The sequence below is a fragment of the Rattus rattus genome, chromosome 6 (assembly GCF_011064425.1).
Source record: "Rattus rattus isolate New Zealand chromosome 6, Rrattus_CSIRO_v1, whole genome shotgun sequence".
Taxonomy (NCBI): domain Eukaryota; kingdom Metazoa; phylum Chordata; class Mammalia; order Rodentia; family Muridae; genus Rattus; species Rattus rattus.
Window position 1 is genome coordinate 20,899,537 of NC_046159.1, and position 16,561 is coordinate 20,916,097.

The 16,561-nt window shown below is 42.7% G+C and overlaps 1 protein-coding gene and 1 pseudogene across 1 annotated transcript; both read left to right on the forward strand.

Moving 5' to 3' along the window:
- The first annotated feature begins 8,200 nt into the window (after positions 1–8,200).
- Positions 8,201–8,862, forward strand: LOC116904580 (40S ribosomal protein S7-like). The gene has a single exon (XM_032907377.1). The coding sequence runs from the start codon at positions 8,238–8,240 to the stop codon at positions 8,820–8,822; it is 585 nt and encodes a 194-aa protein (XP_032763268.1). The 5' UTR covers positions 8,201–8,237; the 3' UTR covers positions 8,823–8,862.
- A 3,522-nt stretch (positions 8,863–12,384) lies between these two features.
- Positions 12,385–13,028, forward strand: LOC116904581 (annotated as a pseudogene).
- Positions 13,029–16,561: the final 3,533 nt, after the last annotated feature.

A 16,561-nucleotide genomic window follows, 5' to 3' on the forward strand; every position in this document is an offset into this window, starting at 1 on the left:
ATAGCTTTTATTTATTTTTTCAAAAAAATCTAACTCTTTGGTTCATTGATGCTTTGTATTTTTAAATGTTTCCATTTTATTTATTTCTGCCCTGGTTTTTATTATTTCTTCCTGTCAACTGCTTATTTACTTATTTATTTAATTGGATATATTTCTTTATTTACATTTCAAATGTTATTATTCCCTTTCCCAGTCTGTCAACTACTTTTGATTATAGTTTGTTTTTGTTTTCCATACTCTTTTCAGTTTCCAAAGGACATCATTAAATTATTTATTTGAGCTCTTTCTGATTTTTTATTTTTATTTTATGTGTGTGAGTATTTTACCTGAGTAAGTGCACCGTGTGTGTGAAATTCCCAGGGAGGTCTGCAGAGTGTCATTGGATGCCTTAGAACTGGAGTCACAGATGTTTGTGAGCAACCATGGAGGTGTTGGGAGATGAACCCAGGTTCTCTGAAGAACGGTCAATGCTCTTAACCCCTAAGCCATCTCTCTGGTCCTCTTTCTGTTTTGTTTTATTTTTATTTTATTTTTAATTAATTATTTTACATCCTCATCTCGGTTTTCCCTCCTTCCTCTCCTCCCTGCCCTTCCCCACCCTCTCCACTTCTCCTCTTTCTTCAGAAAACAGTAGGCCTCCTGTGGATAGTAACCAGCCTTGACATATCAAGTTGTAGTAAGACTAGGCACATCTTTTCTTAAGGCAGCCCAGTTAGAGCAAAGTTTCCCAAAGGCAGGCAACAGAACCATAGAAAGTCCCTGTTCCTGCTGTTAGGACTTCCATATGCAGATCAAACTACACAACTGTTACATATGCGCAGAGAGCCTAGCTCAGTCACACGCATGCTCTCTTGTTGGCAGTTTAGTCTCCGTGAGCCCCTATGAACCCAGGTTAGTTGGTTTGGTAGTCTTTCTTGTGGTGTCCTTGACCTACAATCCTTCCTCTCTCTCGTCTGCAGGTTCCCAAGCTCTACCTAATGCTTAGCCGTGGGTCTCTTCATCAGTCGCCATCAGTTGGCTGGGTGAAGTCTCTGACTACGGTTATGCTAGGCTCCTGTCCGCAAGCATAGCAGATTATCACTAACAGGGCTGGGTTCCCTTTCACGGCATGGGTCTCAAGCTGGACCAGTTACTGCTTGACCATTCCCTCAATTTCTGCTCCAACTTTACCCCTATATATCTTATAAACAGGACAGATTGTAAGTCAAAGTTTTTGTGCCTAGGTTGGTATTCTGAGGAGATGGCCGGTTCAGGCTCCACATCCCCATTGTGAGGAGCCTTAGCTAGGGTCACCCTCATAGATTTCCAGGAGTTTCCATTGCCCTAGGTTTCCAGATCATTCCAGAGATGCCCCCTCCCTACTACAGTTGTCTCTTCCAGGACTTTCAGCTTCCAAACTCCCCAACCTCATCCCTCCTGCTCCTATCTCTACCCCTTCCCCCTCTAGTCCTCCCTTTTCCCTGTCCACCCACGATGTCTAGTCTACTTCTGCTTCTAAGTGGAAATTGAACTGTACCACTTAATTCCTCCCTTAGGTACTCCTTGTTACTTAGCTTCTTTGAGTCTGTGGACAGTAGCATAGCTAGTCTTTACCTTATGACTAATATCCACTTATAGTGAGTGCATAGCATGTTTGTCTTTCTGGGTCTGGGTCATCTCACTCAGGATGATCTTTTCTAGTTCCATTTATTTACCTGCAAATTTTATGACGTCATTTATTTATCCATTTTTTTGATTGAGGGTCATCTAGGTTGTTTTCAGTTTCTGGCTAGTGTCCTTGTGGTATGATGGCGTATCCTTTAAGTATAGGCCCAGGAGTCGTATAGCTGGGTCTTGAGGTAGAGCTGTTTCCCATCTTCTGAGAAACCACCAAACTGATTTCAAAAGTGACTGTACAAGTTTGCATCCACACCAGCAATGGAGAAGTGTCACTGCATGGCTGTTGCTTGAGTTCTTTCTTACCCATTCTGATGTATAAGACTCATTTTGTTCCTAAATTTGCATTTAGACAGGAACAATTCTAGGCTTAAAAATTTTGAAGATGGGTGTTCCCTGGCCTCAATGGGCTTAGTTAGGTTTATCTACATGCATGGGATGGTCTCTTCAGGTTCCTCTCCCCACTGCATTTCTTTAGAAAGGAACAATTTTAAAAATTTTGAAGATGGGTCTTCCCATTGTCTATCTACTGGAGGTGGTCTCTTCAGGTTCCCTCTCCCCACTGCTGGGCATTTTGGCTAATGTCTTCCCCATTGAGTCCTGGTAGCCTCTCACATCCCAGGTCTCTGGGACTTTCCCCTTGCACCCTAACCACCACTGCTGCACATTTTGATTCATTCTCCTGGCCCTCTGGGAGTCTCTCTTCTTTTTCCCCATACCTGATCCTACCCCCTCCCTTTTCCCTTCTCACTCCCACCCAGTTTCTTCCCTTCCTGTGCCTTCCATGATTATTTTATTCCTCTTCTTTAAGTGCTTCTTAGCTTTTAGAGATTTTACTGTTGAGAAATTTTTTTTAGATCTGTACCCCATTTTTAATTGGATTATGTAGTTGGTAAACATCTAGTTTTTTGAGTTCTTTATATATTTTGGATATCAGTCCACTGTTGGGGTTGGTGAAGATCTTTTCCTGTTCTGTAGGCTGCCATTTTGTCCTTTTATGGTGTCCTTTGCCTTACATAAGCTTTTCAGTTTCACGAGGTCCCATTTATTAATCGTTGATCTTACTGCCTGAGCTATTGGTGTTCTGTTCAGGAAGTTATCTCCCATGCCAATGTGTTCAAGGTTATTCTCCACTTTCTCTTCCATCAGGTTTAATGTATCTGGTTTTATGTTGCGGTCTCTGATCCACTTGGACTTGAGTTTTGTTCAGGATGATAGATAATGGCTCTATTTTCATTCTTAATCATACAGACCACCAGTTAGATCTGTACCATTTGTCGAAGATGCTTTCTATTTTCCAGTGTATAATTTTGGCATCTTTGTCAAAAATCAAGTGTCCAAAGGTGTGTGGGGTGTTTGTTTGCTTTTAATATAGACACTTATCCACTTCCCTTTTATGACTGCTTACATTGTATCCCAGAGGTTTTGGTATGTTGCGTTCTTGATTTCATTTAATTCTGAGCTGGTTTTTTTTGTTTGTTTGTTTGTTTTGTTTCATTCGTGATATTTTTTCCAACGGATTTCCAATCATTCAAGAGTGTGTTATTTAATCTCCAGGAATTTGGGTATTTTCTAGAATTTCTTCTGCTATTAACTTCAAGTGTTACTCTGGTGTAGTCAGATAGGATACATGGAATTATTACAATGGTCCTAGGTTCGTTCAGATCTGCTTTGTGTCTTAATATGTGGTATATTTTAGAGAAGCTTATGGGTGGCTGAGAAGAATGTGTCCTGGAGTGTTTGAATTGAATCTTCTATAAATATATGTTAGGGCCACTTGGTCTATGATATTATTTTGTCCTAATGGTTTTTTTTATCCTATATTTCCTTAGCCTGTTTTTACAATGAAACATTTTTCTTTTCCCTTCATTTATGATAAATAATGTAGTGGTGTGATTGGGAAATGCCTCCTGCAGGCTCGGGCACTTGAGCACTAGGTCCCTAGTTGGTGGCACTGTTTGGAGAGGTTACAAGGAGATGCAGCCTTGGTGGAGGATGTGTGTTACTTGGGGACAGACTCTGGGAGTTTAAAGCCTCATACCACTTCCAGCTCCCTCTCCCTGCTTCTTTCTTGCAATTAAAGTGTGAGCTCTTTACTTCCTGCTCCTGCCATTGCGGTGCTGGTTTACCCTGATGGACTTTCTGGAACCAGTCCCCAAACAACTCTTCTATACATTTGCCTGGGCCGTGGAATTTCACCACAGAAACAGAGAAGTAACTAACACAGAGAGTTTTGCCAGGTGATTAATCTGGCTTGGCATTTTTCAGTACTTACACATCGCTCCAAGCTCTCCTGGCTTTTTATAGTTTTCATTGGTAACTTTCATCTGTCGTTCCAATGTGTCTGAACCTACACACAACTTGTACCTTTCCTCACACAACTTTAATACATGTCCTTTGCTCTGTGTGGTGGCTGTTTTAACTATTGTGTGGCACGGAGAGAGTTATTTCCAGTTCCTGTCTAGATGTCACCTGTGTGCTTCTTGTACTAGAATGCACACCTCTTTCCCTAGATTTGGGAAGTTTTCTTCTATGATTTTATTGAAGATACTTTCTACTACACCTTTGTCTTGGAATTCTTCACTTTCTTTGACGATATGTAATTCATAAATTTGGTCCTTTCATGATGTCTCCCACATACTGCATAGTCTGCTTTTGAGGTTTTTTTTTTTTTTTTTAACCATTTTCTTTGAATGACATAATTATTTCACTTTGTATTCTGGTCCTGAATTCTGTTTTTCACACGCCCTTTACGTTCTGTTGACGAGGTTTTCCACTGAGTGTTTTTAATACACTTTCTGAATTTTTCATTTCAGTTTACATTTTCTTTGGTATTTTTATCTCTACTTAATTCATTATCTTCAGCACATCTTTCAGATTTTTGTTTTCTAGGATTTCAATCAGTCTATGCCTGTCCTCCCTAAGTTTATTCAAATATTTATTTATGAACTCTTTGAATTCCATGATTGTTACTGTTTTGTTGTTGTGGTTGTCGTTTTAATTCTGTATCTTGATTTTCATCTAAGTTGTTATTTGACTCTGTCACCATCTGCTTAAGTAGACTTTAAATTAACATTAGTCAGATGAGATAAGGCCACCACCAAACGGGCTGTATGATGGTGTGGAATAGCATGGGGTTGGGGAGTTGGGGAGGATCTTGGTGAAGTTGGGGAGAAACTAGAATCAGGATAAATTGTGTGAAAAAAATCTATTTTAATAAAAGAAAAATAGAAAAAAGAATATTCTGAACAGCAAAACATAGATAACAGAGGCTACCCCACGTTAATGTAAGAAATATTCCACCAAGAATATATAACAAGTGTGTGTTGTGTATTAAATAAACAATAGTAGATTCAAAAGGACAGATAGCTCATTATACAATGATAGCTGGTGGCTTCAATACCCTACTTTTATCGATGGACAGGTCATCCAGACTACAGGTCAACAAAGAAACATCAGAGTTAAATATCACCACGGATTGGATGAAGTCAACAGGTATCAATAGAATATTCCCTTTGATAGCTGCAGAATACCCAGTCTTCTTTGTGGGACGTGAAACTTTTTCTAAAATAGAGCACATTTTAGCTCATAAGTTTTAATAAATAAAAGTAGCTGAAACCATTTCTTGAACCCATCGGATCATAATAGAATAAACCACAGACAGCGTTGGTGAGATGGCTCAGTCGGTACAGCGCTTACTGCACGAGTTCAAGGCCCTGAGTCTGACCTACAGCATCAAAGGCTGAGTGCAGCAGCAGCAGCTGCCTCTGGTTCTTAGAGCCAGGGAAGTGGAGACAAGAAGATCTCTGGGGTAGTCTTGCTGAATGGATGAGCTCCTGGATCAGGCAGGCCTCAAAAACAGGGTGGAGAGAGATAGAGGAAGCTAGTCAACCGGGAACTCTAGCCTCTGTGCACACAGCAACATATGCACAGGCCTCCACAACACACAGAAGAAACAAACCAGAGGAACAATATTCCAATACTAAGAGGAATCACAGAAAACATATGGAAACTTTAAGAGTGAACAGTGCACCCTTGGATGATCAGAAGGTCACTGAAGAAACCAAGGATGAAATGTGAATACTAGATGATTCAATTAAAACTCACACATTATCTGTCTGTCTATCCATCCATCCATCCATCCATCCATCCATCCATCCATCCATCCATCTCTCTCTATCTCTCTCTCTATCTCTATCTATCTATCTATCTATCTATCTATCTATCTATCTATCTATCTATCTATCTATCTATCTATCTATCTACTTACCTACCTATCTACCTATCCACCTATTATCTGTCTGTCTGTCTATCATATCTCTCTATTTCCATCTCTATCTTGTCTGTCTCTATCTCTATCCCCATTCTATCTCTGCTTCCAGTGTGTGGTTGAAGATGTGATCAGCAGCTTTCTGTTCCTGATGCCATGTTTTCCCCATCCTGATAGACTCTTACCCCTTTGGGACCATAAACGAAAACAAACTCTTTCTTCCCTAGTTAGTCTTTTCCAGGGATATTTTATCAAAGCCAAAAAAAACAAAAAAACAAAAACAAACAAACAAAAAAAAACAAAAAAAAAACCTAAAGTATTTTTTCTGAACACATTGAGGTAATCATAAGTGCCATGTTCATCTTGCTGAAGAATGACTTTTGCAATAACTATTTGAAATACCAATGGAAATGAGACAGAGGAAACATCTCAGGAACATGCCAGTTGGAGGAAGCTAGGCCCTGCCTCAGGAAAAACAATCACGATCAATGACTGCATAATTCTGTGTACAAGGACCTTCCTTAAAAGGGGCTGTAAGGGATAGAAAGTAGAGTGGTGAGTGTCAGAGACAAGGATGTGAGGAAGGGCAGATACTACTCAGGAACATGAAACGTCTTTGGAGGATAAAAACGATTTGGAAATTGAGTTGTGAGGAAGGTAACATGGCTGCGGGGAAAGTGTTTGCTCATGAGTGAGGCAGCCTGAGTTTGGTTCCTGGAATCCATACAAAGGCAGAAGGAACCCACTCTGCACTGTTGTCTCCTGATCTCAGTACCACTGAATGCAGGTCCACACACATGTATCATATATATGAATCATATTCACACTTCATTATCATCATCATCATCATCATCATTATCATCATCATAAACTTAAAAGCATTAAAATTGAATTATCGGATTGTTGCATAATTATGAGCTCACCAAAACTCTAAATCTTACACTTAAATGAGAAAATCCTATGCCATGAAAATCAGCTTGCATTAAAACCATTTTAAAAAAAATAAACTATTTTAAAAAGGGAGAAATCAAAAAATAGTCAAGACAACTTTGAAAGAGAATAAAATTGAAAGGTTGGAGTCCGAGTTCAAGACTTCTATGGAGCTACAGGAATGAAGAGACCGAGGTATCCACATAAAAATGACAAATGGGGGACTGGAGAGATGGCTCAGCCGCTCAGGGTGCTTGCTGCTTTTGTAGAGGACTAGAGTTTAATTCCCAGCACGCACAGGAGCAGCTTACAAGTGCCCGTTACTCCAGCTTCAGGGGACCCAATGCCTTCTGCTGGTCTCTGTGGGCATCCTATACAAGTACACACATTGTATGCATACATGTGTATGCGCACATGCACACACACACACTTAAAAACATAGAATATTGGAAAGCCTTATATAGAAATGAGTGAAGCTAGATACAATCTAGACATAGACATACTCAAGTATAGGCGATTGGTTTCAACGACACTCCCGAGTGATTCAGTGAATGATGTTGGGGGAGTACCTGGGTGTGGTAGGCACAATACTACACCAACACCCTTTCCAAAGATGGCCATGTTTAATCCATGAACTGGAAAATCGTTACCTTGCGTTGCAGAGAAAGAGGGAGGGGACGCATTAGGACTGATGAGGCCCTGAGTTTGTTTCTGCATCCACTTGTTTTGATGTATAAGCCAACATCTAAGATTCTAATCAGGATCTCCTCGTGGTTATCCCGTGATTAGTCTCTCCTCCGTGCAGAATTAGTGCTGGGTTTGGTGACAAATAGAGTCCCGTAAAGGTGATGACATGTGACTCCTCAGGGCACTTCACGGAGGGCATTTCAGCTTCTGTCTTCCATTGCTTCTTCAGGGGAAGTGAGGCTCATGCTGTAATGGCAACCAGGCATCATGGAAGGCTCACAAGGACAGGTCCGGAGGCATCTGGTCTACAGTCTGGCTGTCAGGTGTATGAAGCAGAGCATCTACATATGTGACATCTTTGGGGCGCAGGCAGCATTGTAGAGTGGCTGACCCGGAACTGTTCTGCACGAGAACCCGGGAGCAGGACCACACGACACAGATCTTCTTGAATTCCTGACCCTCAAAACCAGTAGAAACAATAGATGTTTAAGAATCTAACAATAGAACTTAGGTCGTGAGGTTTGGGGCTAATTCATTACACGGATATAACCACTAGAGGCGTCACCTTCTTTTAGGTTAGGATCCATTTTACTCATCAGCTCGTGATCAGAATTTCTTTCCTTACATATATCCGCAATTTCTAAATTTGGACGAGTCTGCTCTTTCTGAGCCGGCACTCCGTAAGGACGAAGCCATGTTCAGCTCGAGCGCCGAGATTGTGAAGCCCAATGGCGAGAAGCCGGACGAGTTCGAGTCCGGCATCTCTCAGGCGCTGCTCGAGCTGGAGATGAGCTCGGATCTGAAGGCGCAGCTGCGGGAACTCAACATCACCGCGGCAAAGGAAATCGAAGTCGGGGGTGGTCGGAAAGCCATCATAATTTTTGTACCAGTTCCTCAACTGAAATCTTTCCAGAAAATCCAAGTCCGGCTAGTTCATGAATTGGAGAAAAAGTTCAGTGGGAAACACGTAGTCTTCATTGCTCAGAGGAGGATTCTGCCCAAGCCAACCCGGAAAAGCCGTACGAAAAATAAGCAAAAGCGCCCCAGAAGCCGCACCCTGACGGCAGTGCACGACGCCATCCTTGAGGATTTGGTCTTCCCAAGTGAAATTGTGGGTAAGAGGATCCGTGTGACACTGGACGGCAGCCGGCCCATAAAAGTTCATTTAGACAAAGCACAGCAGAACAACGTGGACCTCAAGGTCGAAACGTTTTCTGGTGCGTACAAGAAGCTCACAGGCAAGGATGTTAACTTTGAATTTCCAGAGTTTCAGTTGTAAAGAAAATGAATGAATAAAGTGTCATTCATAATAAAAAAAATGTGGAAGAGTCCCTAAAATTTCCCACAAGTTAAGATGTTTACCCCGTCTACGATGGCCATGGGCCCAAACGCCTCACGTTGCTCCTTTCTCAGAGGAGCAGTCGTCCGACTCCTTCTCTACCTAATCTTCCTTTCTTTCTCTGTCTTTTATGATTCTGAACTTATTACAAAACTTTCAAGATTTTCTCACACTAGATCCTAATAGTACGAACCTAGAAGCAGGATGTAGAGAAAATATGGCCGGCCAGATCCTCCTGTTTGCCCATTGATTAAATGATGTTTCACTGGGACGTAGCCATCTCTAGTTTATGGAGTCTCCTTCTGCCTTTCGCGTATGATGCCAGAGTTGAATCGTTGCTATAGAAACCATATGGCTTTTGAAATAGAAATTATTTACCACTTGGTCCTTTACAGAAATAGTTTATACCCCCAGATTAAGGTTTATAGTATTTTATACTGTGTGCTACTCCACCCAAGACACCTACTACAAAATTCCTAAGAGTGGCCAGGCTGAAATGTCCCCATACAGTGACATCCACCTTCATCATCTAGAGAGGCTGTCACACCGACTTTTAATTTCCTGGCCTCTCCTAAGCACCAGTCTATTGTAGCCTTACTCACTTCCATTTTCCTGTTTCCATCATACATGTACTTCCTATCTACATAGGATAGTATGTCAACAGGAGGGCGTGATTTTCTGTTTTCCTTCTCTTCCCCATTCTCTCTCCTTCACTTCTCACCAAAGAATAAGTGATATGATAAAACATTATATTTATCCCTTATGAATTGAGAAGCAGTGGAAAGAGAACATTTTGATGCTGAACACACATACACGCATGCACACATATACACACACACACACACACATACACACATACACATGCACACACACATTCACACACACATTCACACACACTCACATACATACACATACACACACATACACACACATTCACACACACACGCACACATACACACACATACACATGCACACACACATTCACACACACATATACACTCACATACATACACATGCACACACACATTCACACACACATACACACACACACACACACACATACACACACACACATACACACACACACACACACACACACACACACATACACACACACACACATGCACACACCACACACACATTCATACACACACATACACACACATACACACACATACACACACATACACACATACACATATCACACACACACACACACACACACACACACACACACACACACACAACTACAACGCAATGCCAGAGCCAGGCAAGTTTGGCATGAGGATGTCATCCCCTGACACATAACCACAGAGCACTCCTCAGCTCTGGCCCTGCAAAGGGGAAGAGGAACAAGGGTAATTCCAGCCATTACAGGCTCCTGGACACCAAATGAAACACTGCTGTAAATTATATATAATCAGCACGGAAGGCTTGTTTCCCTGTGGTTCTGAATGGGGCTTTTCCTTCCTCTTGTCTAGGAGGGAAAGAACTGGTTTAGATCTTTCTGGGGGAGTTTCATCTGGCAGAGAGGACGAGAACTTTCTCTGGGTCTTAACAGGGCACTTGTCCTATAATCAGGATCTGTGTAATGGAAATTCTGTGTCACTTTTCTTATACCCAAATCTCCCTTCCCTGCCCACACAATTTTCAGTCCGTAGAATCTGACACATCAATCATGTGATGACAGAGATTTTCAGAGAGTTGAAAGTGATGTGTATCAAATAGCAACACCTGTTCATTCTCTAACACTTTTACACCTGTGTCCACACAGTCTCTGTCCCCAGAGAGTTCATCACCTTGCAGGGAAGTCCATTTATAGGAAGATGTAGTCACAGGGGTCTAAATCCCTAAGAAACACGGGCCTGGGGAGATGTATGATTGGGTCCTAAATATGTTCCATCTGTATCAAGACAAGACGACAAGTTCCCTTTAAGTTAGACTCCTAGCAATGGCCCTTCTAGGGGTGACTAGTGATATCCTACAGGATAGTGGCAGTGCTCTTGCTAACCCAACTGACATGGCCCAAGTCTTCAGCAAACCTTGTTAGCTCTGTGGAGATAGGATGCTGAGGGTGGAGTGGGAAACCTACTCTCCCTATGGAATCTGCCTTTCAGAATGAAGAAGAGAATGGCGTACAGAAAGAAGCAAGAAATAGACAGGATGAAACAGGTTGACAGACTGTTAAGGACAGTGAGCAGGAAGTTCCTACCTGAGAAAGATGGACCCACGGTCTTTGTATCAGACAGAGATAACTGAGGAGCACAGGTAAAATGCTGGCAGGAAGGAAGGCGGGACGAGAATGGCAACCTTTCCTCCCATCCAAGGATAGAAATGACTTAATACATACCTTATGCTATTTTTCTATTAAGTATTTATTTTTATTTCATTCTGAGCACATTACAGGTTTGTATTGTTTGATCTATCAATTATATGATTTCATTGGTTACTGTCTTTGTTAGGGTTTTACTGCTGTGAAGAGACACCATAACCAAGGCAACTCTTACAAGGATAACATTTAATTGGGGCTGGCATACAGGTTCAGAGGTTTAATCAAGTCTTGTTAAGGCAGGAACATGGCAGTGTCCAGGCAGGCACAGTGCAGGAGGAGCAGAGAGTTCTACATCTTCATCTGAAGGCTGCTGAGAGAAGACCAGCTTCCAGGCAGCTAGGATGAGGGTCTTAAAGCCCCCGCCCACAGTGGCACACTTCCTGTAACAAGGCCACACCCATTCCAACGAGGCCACACCTCCTAATAGGCCACTCCTTGGGTCAAGCATGTACAAACCACCACAGTTATTTTTGGCCGTTTTCTATCTCTATAAAGTTCTCATTATGGAATCTATTTACTTCTCAAATTCCCTTCACTCTCTCCCTACCTATTGTCTGTCAATCATTTACTTTTTTACCCCTATATATCATAAAATATCTGCGTTTATTTCCAATTTCATACCCTTTAAAGACTTCTTCAATGCCCATCACTCTTCAATTGTCTCTGCCTACACATGACTCCTTATACATAAAATCCTGAAGCCTCTACCAAAACCTGCTAGAATTAGTGAGTGAATCCAGCAGATTTGTAGGATATAAAATCCACTAATGATATTAATAACATTCCTATACACAAATAAAGACTATTTTAGAAAATAATGCTTTATCGGTAGCCTCAAGGGTTGTAAATTGGTACAACCATATGGAAGGCAGTATGCAGAGTCCTCAAAGATTTTAAACCAGAACTACTGGAAGATCTAGTAATCCTACCTGTAGGTAAATGTCAAAGGAGATGAAATAGTGTGTCCAGGAGAGACCATACTTATTGAAACACTATTCCCAATAGCCAATTTAATGGACTCACTCTAAGTATTCATCAAGAGATGACTAGAGGGTGGGCTGGGAGCGAGTGGGGGTTCAATGGCTTCACCTGTCCTCATGCAATGGCATCGAGTGGCATCGGCAATTGTCTGGCGGAGGGGGCCGCCTGTCATCAGATGTGCAACAGAATATGGCTGGAGAAACTAATCACAGCCAAGCACCTATGCTGTGCTCCACTGGCTGCGGGTGTTATGGAAACCCTCGTACAAATGTCACGTGTTCAGTATGCTCTAAAGAACATCTTCAAAGGCAACGGCAGCTTCTGTCAGCCGTCTGTCTGCATCCAGTACAGTGTGCAGATAGATGGCAGCGCCCCAGATGCTCAGTCAGCGCTAGATTCTACGTCTTCATCTAGGTAGCCAGGCCATATATCAAGTCAGTCACTTTTATCAGAATCTGTAGCACCTTCCAAGGGGACAGGACATCGGAGGACAAAGCAGTATCTGAGACAGGAGACCTGCAAGGACCCAGAGCAGTAGAGGGCTTCGTTCCTTGAATGTGATCCTCCATCTTCAGTGTCAGACACGACACAGCAGCCGTCTGAAGAGCAAAGCAAGTCTCTTGCAAAACTAAGACAAAACAAGAATCGCTGTTTCATGTGCAGGAAGAAAGTGGGACTTTACCGGGTGTGAACGCCGGCGTGGACATGTTTACTGTGGTGTGCATCGTTCCTCAGATGGTCACAATTGCTCTCACAATTACAAAGTTGATGTTGCTGAGAAAATCAGAGAAGAAAATACAGTAGTTGTCGGCGAAAAGATGCGGAAGCTTTGAGCTCCTGCTGGAATACAAAATCCTTTGAGTATCTGCAAACTAAACACTGACTTGAGGTTTTTCTCCCCGGTCCTTGGGAATGTGGAGCGCAGTATCTCGCGTAGACCGTTGAATTGTGCATGTCATCAGAATAGATTTTTGTTTTTGTTTTGAAAGTGACTCTGAACATTTATTTCCATTGCAGTTTCTGTGGCTGAAAGGAAGCATTATACTTTTAAGATCACTTTAATTTTAGTTGAGTGTAGAGGGCTTTTATAACAAATGTGGAGAAATTCTGGGCGTGTGACTCTTCCAGTATTAGACACGCATGCGCTGATCTCGCGGTTTATTTCTCATCATGTATGTATATATGTAGCTTTCTCTGCAGCACGATTCCCTCTTGATAAGGCCCTTCCAGGTACAACTAGTTATCAGTAACTGAATGTATCTTAATCATTACTGCTGCTTCTGTTTGTTTTGTTTTGTTTTTTTTTCATTTAAAAAGGTTATATCTATGTTAGCATATAGTTTCTTTACACCCACTCTTTACGTCTTAATCATTTGTCGCAGCAGAATATGTGCTGATGAGATTCTAAATTTGTGGTTTTTTGGTTCTTTTTTTTTTAATATTTATTTTATTTATATGAGTACACTGTCGCTGTCTTCAGACACACCAGAAGAAGACATCAGATCCCATTACAGATGGTTGTGAGCCACCATGTGGTTGCTGGGAATTGAACTCAGGACCTCTGGAAGAGCAGTCAGTGCTCTGACCACTGAGCCATCTCACCAGCTCCTCTCTCCTTTTTTTTTTTTAAAGCAAGGGAAAGAAATGCTGAGTGCATCTCACTGCTGAGTGTACATTTCTTAGAGATTGCCGTTCGCTGGTCTGCGTGTGCACACTAGGAAGAATGATCTGTGTGGGGTGTTTATGTTTATTCGCCGGTCTTTGATTAAATAAGAAGGAAAACCAGAAAAAAATGAGAGAGCCGACTAGATTAAATAGTACGGTATATATACACAGTGGGATGGTAAACAGCCCGGAAAAGAAAGAGCTTGAGTTACTTTTCTACTACTGTGGAAAAACACTATGACCAGGGCAAGTCATAGAAGGACGGCTTGGGTTTATGGTTCCAGAAGAGAAGAATCCATCACCTTCCTGCAGGGAGACGGAGGCAGCCACCGCAGCTGTCACCACGGCTGGGGCATTGAGCCGAGTTCACATCTTGAATACGCATAAAGCAAAGGGAACAACTGGGGAAAGGCACAGTCTTTAACTTTCAAAGCCCCCCTCCAGTGACATTTTCCTCTAACAAGGCCACACCCCCTCGTCCTCCTCACATAGTGCCAGCGACCAGGGACCTCCTGTTAAATACATGAACTTACAAGGGACGTTCTCCTCCAAACCATTACAGAAGGACTCGTGACACCGCAAATGAATCCAGAGGACACGATACCGAGTTACATAAGATGGGGAGGAAAGATAAGCTCCACGTCATCCCATTTACATCTAGAATGGAGAACGTGTTAAGGGAGGGTGGTTACCGTGGGCCGGAGGAGAGCGGAGGATCAGGAAGACGTTCAAGAAAGGATGTAAATTTTCAGCTAGCCAAGAGGAGCAGGCCCCTCCTTCTGTAATGATACAGTTGCAGTTAACAAAGATTCCTTGACAAGTTGGGAGAGTCTCAGCTGGCATGACGGGGCTATAAAGCCAGGCATTGTAAGACTAGAAACTGCTAAGACTCGTTTTTAAATATTCTCATCCCAGAAGGCAAATAAAAACGCATCGTGGTCAACTTGGTTTTGTTTTCTACAGTGTATCATATATTTAAAAAGTCACACTGTATATTATAAATATATGCGATTTCACCATTAAAATTTTTAAAGGTTTTTATCTATAACATTTCTCCTAGTTGTCTAGTCTTTGTCTTGCCTATCCTGTTTCCCCCTGAGTTCTTTCTTACAGGATTGAATTCTACCGTCTGTTCTCAGTGATGTATTTTCTTCTTGTTCGTTCTCTCGAGCAAGCGCTTTGTGATGGTTGATTGTGACTGTCAGTTTGGTGGAATTTAGAGTCACCTAGGGGACATGCCTTGGGTATGTCTTCATATCAGGATACCTCAAACATGGGGACAGCAGAATTGGCTTCTTCTCCCTCCCAACATGGCCCCATAAAGGTGGTCTCCCATCCTACCAGGAATTTATCAGCCTTCATTCCTTGTTTGACTTTATAAGGTTTCCCCTCTATCCCCAGACCCTACAGTCGCTCAGCATGCAGATGAAGTATCTTCCAATACCCCTGATCAATGGTGTGTGGACACACAAACCTTGCCCAAGAGACCCTGGCCACCTCCCCGGGGGCATAAGTACACCTTCCAATAAGCCGAACCAGTTCTCCAAAGTTGTGTTCATTGCTGGTGCACTCGTGGAAACCCGAGATCTTGCACTGTACCCACCCATACCGGTAGGGACCGGGCCTCCTGTCCGGTTCGGTTTTAATGGGCCTGGCTACCCGGAGGGGGAAGCTGGCACAGGGCAGCACTCACTTCTGCTGCTGTTTTTGGCAGTCATCCCACGGCACTGACATCGCCAAAACACTTGAGTCTTCTGCTGCCCCCGGGCTAAACTTTCAGCAATAGCCTCTTACAGGCTCCCTTCATGGTACCAAGCCTCAATTTCTTTGCATGATCCCTTCAGTCCTGAGCCTTCAATGAGGCTGCACCTTCACCAGCGCCAAACCTCAGTTGCTCTCCATGACCCCCTCACGCCTTCAAAACCAATACCACCTGGGTGACTCTTACACTACCAAGTTCAGCTGCCAGTGTTAAGTAATACCCTGGCCCGTTCTGGAACACGGTTTCAGTGTCCCCTCAAAAAACACTTTCCAGATTTCATCTCGGCAATGCTGATCTCTTCTTTACCACTACTAATTTCTTACCTCCAGCCAACTGCATTGAGTAAGGCAAAGGTTTCACTTTAGTATCCTGTTAATCATAGCTGATTCTTCAGCCCCAGTGAACCAGAACCACAGCGTTTCAGTGCAAACTATCGAATGGCCCAGTTAAGCGTCTGTGAACTTCACTCTGAAACCTCACAAAGCAGGCCTCCCTCTTCTGCATGGCCTTCAACGTTCTTATCATCCAAGCTCCTACAGAACAGCTCACCGAGCATCGGATACTCAATGACTTTACTTGGACAAAGTTCCAAAGTCCTCCCACAACCCTCACCAAAACAACATGGTCAGGTCTGTCACAGCCATACCCTTTTATCCAAATATGAACTTGTAAAGGCTTCTTTTGGCTGTAATAAAAACACCAAAAGCAACTTTGGAAGGAAAAGTTTTATTTTGCTCATAGCTCCATGTAACAGTTCACCACTGAAAGCAGTGAGGGCAGGAATTTATACAGAGAAGGATGCTGGAGGAAGGAGCCGCTGCAGCAGCCATGGAGGCGTGCTGCTTACTTGCTTGCTCACCATGGCTTGCTCAGCTTGCTTTAAAAGAGAACCCAGGAGCATAGTCCCAGAGATGGCACCACCCACAATCACTAATTAAG